At 45.8% G+C, this 14,073-nt stretch overlaps 1 protein-coding gene across 2 annotated transcripts; it reads right to left on the reverse strand.

The window, feature by feature from the left end:
• Positions 1–814: 814 nt before the first annotated feature.
• Positions 815–13,849, reverse strand: LOC139421736 (enoyl-CoA delta isomerase 1, mitochondrial-like). 2 transcript variants are annotated; one of them, XR_011635675.1, is made up of 8 exons: positions 13,739–13,841; positions 10,824–10,949; positions 7,489–7,616; positions 7,206–7,352; positions 6,623–6,744; positions 4,270–4,448; positions 1,379–1,830; positions 815–1,140 (listed from the first exon to the last, which is right to left on the reverse strand). XR_011635675.1 is itself a non-coding variant. In XM_071172856.1 (7 exons), exons 1-7 carry the CDS (start codon positions 13,779–13,781, stop codon positions 1,664–1,666), a joined length of 912 nt encoding a protein of 303 aa, XP_071028957.1. In that variant the 5' UTR covers positions 13,782–13,849; the 3' UTR covers positions 1,376–1,663. The 2 variants fall into 2 exon arrangements, 1 of the variants encoding a protein (XP_071028957.1); XM_071172856.1 differs by lacking the exon at positions 815–1,140 and having other exon boundaries at positions 1,376–1,830; positions 13,739–13,849.
• Between the last annotated feature and the right edge of the window lie 224 nt (positions 13,850–14,073).

The raw sequence follows: 14,073 nt of genomic DNA on the forward strand, positions 1-14,073 counted from the left end.
ACCTATTAAACACCCATGGCTACTGTTTGATCAATTAAACCCAACCGTTTGAAGGTTATAAGATGGCTTCTCTACATATTTAGTCTATCTAAAACATGTTGCTCGGGGTGGTCTAGAGGTCCAAGCCTCTGCCTCTGAACCACATGTACAATGTACCACTGCCAGCCAGGGTTTCCTGGTTTAACTCGGTCCTGGGGCCCCACCTCTAAACCAGGGTCTCCCCAACTCGGTCCCGGGGCCCCACCTCTAAACCAGGGTCTCCCCAACTCGGTCCCGGGGCCCCACCTGGGGGCATATTAACTTTTGTTGCCCTAACACACTACACAGCAGATTCAAATCAAAGCTTGATGAGGAGTTGGTTATTTCAAATCAGCTGTGAAGTGCAAAAAAGAAAAAAACACACCCCCCCCCCCCCCCCCCCCCCCGTTGGGGCAGGACAGAATTTAGTCAACCCTGGCCTGAACTCGTGACATCGTGGAACATGAAACTCAACACACACCCCCGTTGGGGCAGGACAGAATTTAGTCAACCCTGGCCTGAACTCGTGACATCGTGGAACATGAAACTCAACACACACCCCCGTTGGGGCAGGACAGAATTTAGTCAACCCTGGCCTGAACTCGTGACATCGTGGAACATGAAACTCAACACACCCCCGTTGGGGCAGGACAGAATTTAGTCAACCCTGGCCTGAACTCGTGACATCGTGGAACATGAAACTCAACACACACCCCCGTTGGGGCAGGACAGAATTTAGTCAACCCTGGCCTGAACTCGTGACATCGTGGAACATGAAACTCAACACACATTCCACGGAAGGTATTTTACAGATGTTTACTTGCAAACCAACAGTACAGGAAAAGATCACAAACCAACAGTACAGGAAAAGATCACAAACATTATGTTCACAGACAAAGGCAAGATGACTTCCTGTACAATCACCTACATGGTAACAGTGTTCGTTGTTTCAGTCCAAACATTATATTCAGAGACAAAGGCAAGATGACTTCCTGTACAATCACCTACATCGTAACAGTGCTCGTTGTTTCAGTCCAAACAGTCAAACATTGTGGCAGGGGGAAATAAGGCCGGGGGTGTGTTCATTAGGATCCAAACGAGCCAGAACGAGGAGTGAACTACCTGATTTTGTCCAATAACAAAACGGTTGTTTTCGTTTTCTGTTGCACTACGTTTCGCTACGGTCTGCACTAATAAACACACCCCGTGTCGTTTCATGAAGGTTGCAGACAGAAATAGAATGAAATACAGCTGACAAAATGCCCTAATATATATATATATATATATATATATATATATATATATATATATATATATATATATATATATATATATGACAGGGTAGTGTGTCAACTGGCACCCTATTCCCTATAGTGCACTACTTTTGACCAGGGTCTATAGGACTGAGGGCACTACTTTAGACCAGGGCCTATAGGACTGAGGGCACTACTTTAGACCAGGGTCTATAGGGCCGAGGGCACTACTTTTGACCAGGGTCTATAGGGCCAAGGGCACTACTTTTGACCAGAGCCTATAGGGGTAGTGCACTATACAGGGAATGGGGGAGCCGCTCGGGCCTCAGACTAGGCCTACCTATAGGGGTAGTGCACTATACAGGGAATGGGGGAGCCGTTCGGGCCCCAGACTAGGCCTTTCTACTCTTGAGCATCTCCAGGTACATGCGCAGGGACCTCTGGATGGAGTCTTTAGTGATGAAGCTCACAAAGTTGGTGATGTCAGCTTCCCTGTTGGACAGCAGCTTGTCAATGGTCTGTTTCCTCATCATGGACTTGGTGATCTGTCTGGCATGGTCTGGAGGGAGAGGAGAGGAGTTTATATAATATATACACACTGATCTGTCTGTCTGGCATGGTCTAGAGGGAGAGGAGAGGAGTTTATATACACACAGATTATACATTATCTGTCTGGCATGGTCTAGAGGGAGAGGAGAGGTGCTTATATAATATATACACACTGATCTATCTGTCTGGCATGGTCTAGAGGGAGAGGAGAGGTGTTTATATAATATATACACACAGATCTGTCTGTCTGTCTGGCATGGTCTAGAGGGAGAGGTGTTTATATACACACAGATCTGTCTGTCTGTCTGGCATGGTCTAGAGGGAGAGGAGTTTATATACACACAGATCTATCTGTCTGTCTGGCATGGTCTAGAGGGAGAGGTGTTTATATACACACAGATCTGTCTGTCTGTCTGTCTGGCATGGTCTAGAGGGAGAGGTGTTTATATACACACAGATCTATCTGTCTGTCTGGCATGGTCTAGAGGGAGAGGTGTTTATATACACACAGATCTATCTGTCTGTCTGGCATGGTCTAGAGGGAGAGGTGTTTATATACACACAGATCTGTCTGTCTGTCTGGCATGGTCTAGAGGGAGAGGAGTTTATATACACACAGATATATCTGTCTGTCTGGCATGGTCTAGAGGGAGAGGAGTTTATATACACACAGATCTGTCTGTCTGTCTGGCATGGTCTAGAGGGAGAGGAGTTTATATACACACAGATCTGTCTGTCTGTCTGGCATGGTCTAGAGGGAGAGGAGTTTATATACACACAGATCTGTCTGTCTGTCTGGCATGGTCTAGAGGGAGAGGAGTTTATATACACACAGATCTGTCTGTCTGTCTGGCATGGTCTAGAGGGAGAGGAGTTTATATACACACAGATCTGTCTGTCTGTCTGGCATGGTCTAGAGGGAGAGGAGTTTATATACACACAGATCTATCTGTCTGTCTGTCTGGCATGGTCTAGAGGGAGAGGAGTTTATATACACACAGATCTGTCTGTCTGTCTGGCATGGTCTAGAGGGAGATGAGTTTATATACACACAGATCTGTCTGTCTGTCTGGCATGGTCTAGAGGGAGAGGAGTTTATATACACACAGATCTATCTGTCTGTCTGGCATGGTCTAGAGGGAGAGGAGTTTATATACACACAGATCTATCTGTCTGTCTGTCTGGCATGGTCTAGAGGGAGAGGAGTTTATATACACACAGATCTATCTGTCTGTCTGTCTGGCATGGTCTAGAGGGAGAGGAGTTTATATACACACAGATCTATCTGTCTGTCTGGCATGGTCTAGAGGGAGAGGAGTTTATATACACACAGATCTGTCTGTCTGTCTGGCATGGTCTAGAGGGAGAGGAGTTTATATACACACAGATCTATCTGTCTGTCTGTCTGGCATGGTCTAGAGGGAGAGGAGTTTATATACACACAGATCTATCTGTCTGTCTGGCATGGTCTAGAGGGAGAGGAGTTTATATACACACAGATCTGTCTGTCTGTCTGGCATGGTCTAGAGGGAGAGGAGTTTATATACACACAGATCTGTCTGTCTGTCTGGCATGGTCTAGAGGGAGAGGAGTTTATATACACACAGATCTGTCTGTCTGTCTGGCATGGTCTAGAGGGAGAGGAGTTTATATACACACAGATCTATCTGTCTGTCTGTCTGGCATGGTCTAGAGGGAGAGGAGTTTATATACACACAGATCTATCTGTCTGTCTGTCTGGCATGGTCTAGAGGGAGAGGAGTTTATATACACACAGATCTGTCTGTCTGTCTGGCATGGTCTAGAGGGAGAGGAGTTTATATACACACAGATCTATCTGTCTGTCTGTCTGGCATGGTCTAGAGGGAGAGGAGTTTATATACACACAGATATATCTGTCTGTCTGTCTGGCATGGTCTAGAGGGAGAGGAGTTTATATACACACAGATCTGTCTGTCTGTCTGGCATGGTCTAGAGGGAGAGGAGTTTATATACACACAGATCTATCTGTCTGTCTGTCTGGCATGGTCTAGAGGGAGAGGAGTTTATATACACACAGATATATCTGTCTGTCTGGCATGGTCTAGAGGGAGAGGAGTTTATATACACACAGATCTGTCTGTCTGTCTGGCATGGTCTAGAGGGAGAGGAGTTTATATACACACAGATCTATCTGTCTGTCTGTCTGGCATGGTCTAGAGGGAGAGGAGTTTATATACACACAGATATATCTGTCTGTCTGGCATGGTCTAGAGGGAGAGGAGTTTATATTCAGCACCAGACAACAGTTTGGACACCTACTCATTCAAGGGTTTCTCTTTATTTTTACTAGAGTGGCTACTTTGAAGAATCGAAAACTCTGACGAAGGACATGAGGCCAATACATATAGCAGTGACGAGAGCGAGAGAGAGAGAGACAGACAGAGAGAGACAGAGACAATATTCTGACCTGGTACAACCAGCCACTTGGACATGGTGTCCTGTGCAGTGGAGAGGACCTGGTCCTCAGGGACTAACTGGTCCACCAGGCCGATCTTCAGGGCATCAGGAGCGCTGTACAACAGACCCAGCTCCAACGACAGCTCTGCTGCCCGGTTACCAACCGTGTTCACCAGCGTGTCCTTAAACCTGGACCGCAACATGACCACAACATGACCACAACATGAACACAACACGACCACAACACGAAAACAACATGACCACAACATAAACACAACCACAACATGAACACAACATGACCACAACCACAACATGACCACAACACGACCACAACACGACCACAACACGACCACAACACGAACACGGCCACAACATGACCACAACACGACCACAACACGAACACAACACGACCACAACCACAACCACATGACCACAACACGAACACAACATGAACACAACACGACCACAACCACAACATGACCACAACCACAACACGACCACAACAATACCACAACACGACCACAACAATACCACAACACGACCACAACCACAACATGACCACAACATGACCACAACATGAACACAACACGACCACAACATGAACACAACACGACCACAACATGACCACAACACGACCACAACATGAACACAACACGACCACAACATGAACACAACACGAACACAACATGACCACAACACGAACACAACATGACCACAACATGAACACAACACGACCACAACCACAACATGACCACAACATGAACACAACACGACCACAACCACAACATGACCACAACACGACCACAACCACAACATGACCACAACACGAACACAACACGACCACAACATGAACACGACCACAACACGACCACAACCACAACATGACCACAACATGAACACGACCACAACACGACCACAACATGACCACAACCACAACATGACCACAACACAACCACAACCACAACATGACCACAACATAAACACGACCACAACATAAACACGACCACAACATAAACACAACACAATCACAACACGACCACAACCACAACACGACCACAACATAAACACAACACGACCACAACATAAACACAACCACAAGACGACCACAACATAAACACAACCACAACCGCAACATGACCGCAACATGACCACAACACGACCACAACACGACCACAACCACAACATGACCACAACATAAACACAACCACAAGACGACCACAACATAAACACAACCACAACCGCAACACGACCACAACACGACCACGACACGACCACGACACGACCACGACACGACCACGACACGACCACGACACGACCACGACACGACCACGACCACAACATGACCACAACATGAACACAACACGACCACAACATGAACACAACCACAACATGACCACAACCACAACACGACCACAACATGAACACAACACGACCACAACACGACCACAACATAAACACAACCACAACACGACCACAACACGACCACAACACGACCACAACACGACCACAACCACAACCACAACCACATGACCACAACATGAACACGAACACAACACGACCACAACCACAACATGACCACAACACGACCACAACATAAACACGACCACAACATAAACACGACCACAACATAAACACGACCACAACATAAACACAACACGATCACAACACGACCACAACCACAACACGACCACAACATAAACACAACACGACCACAACATAAACACAACCACAAGACGACCACAACATAAACACAACCACAACCGCAACATGACCGCAACATGACCACAACACGACCACAACACGACCACAACCACAACATGACCACAACATAAACACAACCACAAGACGACCACAACATAAACACAACCACAACATGACCACAACACGACCACAACACGACCACAACATGAACACAACCCGACCACAACATGAACACAACCCGACCACAACACGACCACAACACGAACACAACACGACCACAACACGACCACGACCACAACACGACCACAACACAACCACAACACGACCACAACACGACCACAACACGAACACAACACGACCACAACACGACAACAACGCGACCACGACCACAACACGACCACAACACGACCACAACACGACCACAACACGACCACATGACCACAACATGACCGCAACATGACCGCAACATGACCGCAACATGACCGCAACACGACCGCAACATGACCACAACATGACCACAACACGACCACAACATAAACACAACCACATTCAGCACCTCACACACTACAGTGACCATGAACCATCACAACCCTGAGCAGATTCAACACATCAACACTCAGTGTGTATTAGTGTGTGTGTGTATTAGTGTGTGTGTGCCTCACCAGAAGGGGGCTACGATGCCGAGCTGAGTCTCGTTGAGTCCGATGCTGTAGCGAGGATTATCAGCCATGATCCTATAGTCACATCCAATAGACATGAGACAGCCACCTGCTGGACTAGAGCCCTATAGACAGAGAGACAGACAGAGGTGATTATCAGTCATGATCCTATAGTCACATCCTATAGACATGAGACAGCCACCTGCTGGACTAGAGCCCTATAGACAGAGAGACAGACAGAGGTGATTATCAGTCATGATCCTATAGTCACATCCTATAGACATGAGACAGCCACCTGCTGGACTAGAGCCCTATAGACAGAGAGACAGACAGAGGTGATTATCAGTCATGATCCTATAGTCACATCCTATAGACAGAGAGACAGAGAGACAGAGAGGTGATTATCAGTCATGATCCTATAGTCACATCCAATAGACAGGGAGACAGAAGGAGGTGATTATCAGTCATGATCCTATAGTCACATCCAATAGACAGCCACCTGCTGGATAGGAGCCCTATATATAGATAAACACATGGGACCAACAGACAGAGACACAGACAGAGAAGTCTGGGTGTGCTGACTCACGTTGATGGCAGCTATGGTGGCCATGTTGGATCCGTAGAGTTTGAGCCACATCTCCTGAACAGCCTTCCAGAACTCTCCACAGCGCTCCGGACTTTTCCCATACATCTCCATGATGTCTAGCCCCGCAGAGAACACCTTGGAGAGGGTCTGGGACACCACACACACACACACGGGGGGAGTTATAGTGTGTATCATGGTTTTGTGACAGGACGTGTGTGTGTGTGTGTGTGTGTGTGTGTGTGTGCGTGCGTGCGTGCGTGCGTGCGTGTGTGTGTGTACTGACCGAGGTGATGATCAGACCTCTACAACTCTTATCCATCTCTAGTTTCTCCAGATTGATACAGAACTCAGTGAGGAAGTCCAGACTCAGACTGTTGACAGGGGGGCTCTGCATCCTCAACACAGCTACACCTAGAGAGGGAGGAGGAGGGGGAGAGGGAGGAGGAGGAGAGGGATGAGGAGGGGGAGAGGGATGAGGAGGAGGAGAGGGATGAGGTAAGGGAGGAGGAGGAGGAGAGGGATGAGGGGGAGAGGGATGATATGGAGGAGAGGGATGAGGAGAGGGAGAGGGAGGAGGAGAGGGAGAGGGAGGAGGAGAGGCAGGAGGGGGAGAGGGAGGGGGAGATGTAGGAGGAGGAGGATGGGGAGGAGGAGAGGGAGAGGGAGGAGGATGAGAGGGATGAGGAGGATGAGAGGGATGAGGAGGGGGAGAGGGATGAGAGGGGGAGGAGAGGAGGGGGAGAGGGATGAGAGGAGGGGGAGACAACCAATGGCAGCCTAATCCCTGTGGTGAAAACCGTAACCCGTCGTCCAGGTCTGACCCGGTAGATCGTCATTGTAAATAAGAATTTGTTCTTAAAACTGGACTTAGCTAGTTAAATAAAGGCCCTATAACAACTAAATATATAGGGCTGTGGTTAAAATAGTACACTATATAGGGAAGAGGGCCCTATAACAACTAAATATATAGGGATGTGGTTAAAATAGTACACTATATAGGGAAGAGGGCCCTATAACAACTAAATATATAGGGCTGTGGTTAAAATAGTACACTATATAGGGAAGAGGGCCCTATAACAAATAATGAAAAACGATTACAATTGTTGCCCGATTCCATTTAGTTTTTCCAGGTTTCTGTTTTTTCAGGTTTTCACTCTCAAAATCACATTTGTTTGATAGAAGAAAAAACAACACAATTGGAAGTCCACACCAACGCTGAAACCACATCAGGAGACCATTTATGAGGTCCGGGGAAAATCTGAGACATTTAGATTTTTTGGGTGTAGTTACAACAATATATCAGTTCAGTGATGTCCTAAATTCCACACCCCTGGTCTTCCAGGTCGGTTAAATCAAAACCATGAAGTACTGGAGACCTCCAGGACCAGGACTGTCTACCCTGATGTAAACAGTACCGGAGACCTCCAGGACCAGGACTGTCTACCCTGATGTAAACAGTACCTGAGACCTCCAGGACCAGGGCTGTCTACCCTGATGTAAACAGTACCTGAGACCTCCAGGACCAGGACTGTCTACCCTGATGTAAACAGTACCTGGGACCTCCAGGACCAGGGCTGTCTACCCTGATGTAAACAGTACCTGAGACCTCCAGGACCAGGACTGTCTACCCTGATGTAAACAGTACCAGAGACCTCCAGGACCAGGGCTGTCTACCCTGATGTAAACAGTACCTGAGACCTCCAGGACTGTCTACCCTGATGTAAACAGTACCTGAGACCTCCAGGACCAGGGCTGTCTACCCTGATGTAAACAGTACCTCCAGGACCAGGACTGTCTACCCTGATGTAAACAGTACCTGAGACCTCCAGGACCAGGGCTGTCTACCCTGATGTAAACAGTACCTGAGACCTCCAGGACCAGGGCTGTCTACCCTGATGTAAACAGTACCTGAGACCTCCAGGACTGTCTACCCTGATGTAAACAGTACCGGAGACCTCCAGGACCAGGGCTGTCTACCCTGATGTAAACAGTACCTCCAGGACCAGGGCTGTCTACCCTGATGTAAACAGTACCTGAGACCTCCAGAACTGTCTACCCTGATGTAAACAGTACCTCCAGGACCAGGGCTGTCTACCCTGATGTAAACAGTACCTGAGACCTCAAGGACTGTCTACCCTGATGTAAACAGTACCTGAGACCTCCAGGACCAGGGCTGTCTACCCTGATGTAAACAGTACCTGTTAACACCAGGACTGTCTACCCTGATGTAAACAGTACCTGAGACCTCCAGGACCAGGGCTGTCTACCCTGATATAAACAGTACCTGAGACCTCCAGGACCAGGGCTGTCTACCCTGATGTAAACAGTACCTGAGACCTCCAGGACCAGGGCTGTCTACCCTGATGTAAACAGTACCTGAGACCTCCAGGACTGTCTACCCTGATGTAAACAGTACTTCCAGGACCAGGGCTGTCTACCCTGATGTAAACAGTACCTGAGACCTCCAGGACCAGGGCTGTCTACCCTGATGTAAACAGTACCTCCAGGACCAGGACTGTCTACCCTGATGTAAACAGTACCTGAGACCTCCAGGACCAGGGCTGTCTACCCTGATGTAAACAGTACCTGAGACCTCCAGGACCAGGGCTGTCTACCCTGATGTAAACAGTACCTGAGACCTCCAGGAATGTCTACCCTGATGTAAACAGTACCTCCAGGACCAGGGCTGTCTACCCTGATGTAAACAGTACCTGAGACCTCCAGGACTGTCTACCCTGATGTAAACAGTACCTCCAGGACCAGGGCTGTCTACCCTGATGTAAACAGTACCTGAGACCTCCAGGACTGTCTACCCTGAAGTAAACAGTACCTGAGACCTCCAGGACCAGGGCTGTCTACCCTGATGTAAACAGTACCTGAGACCTCCAGGACCAGGACTGTCTACCCTGATGTAAACAGTACCTGAGACCTCCAGGACCATGACTGCCTACCCTGATGTAAACAGTACCTGTTGTATCCAGGACCAGGACTGTCTACCCTGATGTAAACAGTACCTGTTGTCTCCAGGACCAGGACTGTCTACCCTGATGTAAACAGTACCTGAGACCTCCAGGACTATCTACCCTGATGTAAACAGTACCTGAGACCTCCAGGTCTATCTACCCTGATGTAAACAGTACCTGAGACCTCCAGGACTGTCTACCCTGATGTAAACAGTACCTGAGACCTCCAGGACCAGGACTGCCTACCCTGATGTAAACAGTACCTGTTGTATCCAGGACCAGGACTGTCTACCCTGATGTAAACAGTACCTGTTGTCTCCAGGACCAGGACTGTCTACCCTGATGTAAACAGTACCTGAGACCTCCAGGACTATCTACCCTGATGTAAACAGTACCTGAGACCTCCAGGACTATCTACCCTGATGTAAACAGTACCTGAGACCTCCAGGACTGTCTACCCTGATGTAAACAGTACCTGAGACCTCCAGGACCAGGACTGCCTACCCTGATGTAAACAGTACCTGTTGTATCCAGGACCAGGACTGTCTACCTTGATGTAAACAGTACCTGTTGTCTCCAGGACCAGGACTGTCTACCCTGATGTAGGGGACAGGGTGCCATTTGGGACAGGTAAAGAAGCTGTGCAGGGGTTTACCTGTACTGTTGTCCAGGTCCACCTTGATCTTAGGTGAGGTAGAGTTGTTTCTCTGCTGCAGAGAGAAGCACGGCGACACACACTCTCTCCCATGTCTACTGTGGATGGACAACTGGGACAACACACCTGCCGAAGAACAACAATATAATAAATTAACTTAATAATATAATAAAACAATATAATAAAACAATATAATAAATTAACTTAATAATATAATATAACAATATAATATAACAATATAATAAATTAACTTAATAATATAATAAAACAATATAATAAAACAATATAATAAATTAACTTAATAATATAATATAACAATATAATATAACAATATAATAAATTAACTTAATAATATAATATAACAATATAATATAACAATATAATAAATTAACTTAATAATATAATATAACAATATAATATAACAATATAATAAATTAACTTAATAATATAATAAAACAATATAATAAAACAATATAATAAATTAACTTAATAATATAATATAACAATATAATATAACAATATAATAAATTAACTTAATAATATAATAAAACAATATAATATAACAATATAATAAAACAATATAATAATAAAACAATATAATAAAACAATATAATAATGAGGGGGTGGAATAATCAAATGAAATGTATTTATATAGCCCTTCGTACATCAGCTGATATCTCAAAGTGCTGTACAGAAACCCAGCCTAAAACCCCAAACAGCAAGCAATGCAAGTGTAGAAGCACGGTGGCTAGGAAAAACTCCCTAGAAAGGCCAGAACCTAGGAAGAAACCTAGAGAGGAACCAGGCTATGTGATATCAGGGTTACATCAGGGTAGACATTCCTGGAGGAACCAGAATAATGATAGTTGACATCGTCACTGAAACCATGTGACCTTGTATTATAAGACCATGGCTGTGTCTGAAACAGAGCCCTATTCACTATATACAGTGAGTTCCACAAGCATTGGGTCAGTGTCATGTTGTTGGAGCCCTATTCACTATATACAGTGAGTTCCACAAGCACTGGGTCAGTGTCATGTTGTTGGAGCCCTATTCACTATATACAGTGAGTTCCACAAGCATTGGATCAGTGACATGTTGTTGGAGCCCTATTCACTATATACAGTGAGTTCCACAAGCATTGGGTCAGTGTCATGTTGTTGGAGCCCTATTCACTATATACAGTGAGTTCCACAAGCACTGGGTCAGTGTCATGTTGTTGGAGCCCTATTCACTATATACAGTGAGTTCCACAAGCATTGGATCAGTGACATGTTGTTGGAGCCCTATTCACTATATACAGTGAGTTCCACAAGCATTGGGTCAGTGTCATGTTGTTGGAGCCCTATTCACTATATACAGTGAGTTCCACAAGCATTGGGTTAGTGTCATGTTGTTGGAGCCCTATTCACTATATACAGTGAGTTCCACAAGCATTGGATCAGTGACATGTTGTTGGAGCCCTGTTCACTATATACAGTGAGTTCCACAAGCATTGGGTCAGTGTCATGTTGTTGGAGCCCTAGTCACTATATACAGTGAGTTCCACAAGCATTGGGTCAGTGTCATGTTGTTGTGGCCCTATTCACTATATACAGTGAGTTCCACAAGCATTGGGTCAGTGTCATGTTGTTGGAGCCCTATTCACTATATACAGTGAGTTCCACAAGCATTGGGTCAGTGTCATGTTGTTGGAGCCCTAGTCACTATATACAGTGAGTTCCACAAGCATTGGGTCAGTGTCATGTTGTTGGAGCCCTATTCACTATATACAGTGAGTTCCACAAGCATTGGGTCAGTGTCATGTTGTTGGAGCCCTAGTCACTATATACAGTGAGTTCCACAAGCATTGGGTCAGTGTCATGTTGTTGGAGCCCTATTCACTATATACAGTGAGTTCCACAAGCATTGGGTCAGTGTCATGTTGTTGGAGCCCTATTCACTATATACAGTGAGTTCCACAAGCATTGGGTCAGTGTCATGTTGTTGGAGCCCTATTCACTATATACAGTGAGTTCCACAAGCATTGGGTCAGTGTCATGTTGTTGGAGCCCTATTCACTATATACAGTGAGATCCACAAGCATTGGGACAGTGTCATGTTGTTCTGGCTCTGTACTCCAGCACTTTGAAATGGTACAATGACTATGAGGTTAAAGGTCAGACTGTCAGCTTTAATTTGAGGGTATTTTCATCCATATCAGGTGAACCATTTAGATACTACAGCACTTCTTGTACTTAGTCCTCCCATTTTAGGGGACCAGAAGTATTGGGACAAATTCACTTATGTCAATTAAAGAAGTACAAATGATTTGGTCCCATATTCACAGGCAGTGACTACATCAAGCTTGTGACTCTATAAACTGGTTGGTTGCATTTGCTGTTTGTTTTGGTTGTTTCAGATTATTTGGTGCCCAATAGAAATGAATGGTAAATAATGTAGTGTCATTTTGGAGTCACTTTTATTGTAAATAAGAATAGATTGTTTCTGAACACTTATACATTAAAATGTGGATGCTACCATGATTATGAATAATGATGAATGAATCGTGAATAAATGATGAGTGAGAAAGTTACAGACACACCCCCAAGACATGTTTTCACAATTACAATAACAGCTACGATATATTAGCTAGTTGATATAGTTAGCTACTTGATAGATCCCAGAAAGCCCACGCAAACTGACAATGTGACATTACGCGACATAAGGACAGACACAAGCGTCCTGTGAACTTTGCTCTAGTTTCTGAAAGACCAGGGAAGGGGAGGCTAGCTAGCTAGCTAGCTAACTACTTAGCCATGCAATCTAACCACTGATATTCTTCTTTGTTCTCGAAATGGGCCATCAAAACTCCGGAGAAATAGCTATTAAACTCTTCCTGCTGTACTTACTCAATGTCAGGTAAGTTCACATACCTGAACACCCGAATTTAGCGGAATTTCTCAACACATTTGCCATCTCGACTCGTCAAGTTGACACAAACAGGACACACACACTGCGGCTGGGCTGCTCTGCCCTGGAGGAGGAAATTACAGAGGAGGCGGGGCCACATATCAGTATTGGCATCTGATTGGATCTGAAAGCCGTGACTGTAGGTGTTTTGTGGGTGTTGAAAAAGTGATTCACCCTATCAGACTGCCGGACTATCAACCACACTGGGCAACTCGTTTAACGAGGCCCGGTGCCCAGGGTGAGGAGTTTCCTATTTTTTAAACGATTCCATTGTTCTTTAAAAATCTTTAACTAACTC

Source organism: Oncorhynchus clarkii, chromosome 12, assembly GCF_045791955.1.
Source record: "Oncorhynchus clarkii lewisi isolate Uvic-CL-2024 chromosome 12, UVic_Ocla_1.0, whole genome shotgun sequence".
Lineage (NCBI taxonomy): Eukaryota > Metazoa > Chordata > Actinopteri > Salmoniformes > Salmonidae > Oncorhynchus > Oncorhynchus clarkii.

Coding starts and splice junctions, on each gene's coding strand:
- LOC139421736 (XM_071172856.1), bottom strand. CDS start 13,781: ATGGCAAATGTGTTGAGAAATTCCGCTAAATTCGGGTGTTCAG. Junction 7,617..10,823: donor GGACCTGGACAACAGTACAG/GTAAACCCCTGC, acceptor CTCCCTCTCTAG/GTGTAGCTGTGTTGAGGATG. Junction 7,353..7,488: donor GAGGTCTGATCATCACCTCG/GTCAGTACACAC, acceptor GTGGTGTCCCAG/ACCCTCTCCAAGGTGTTCTC.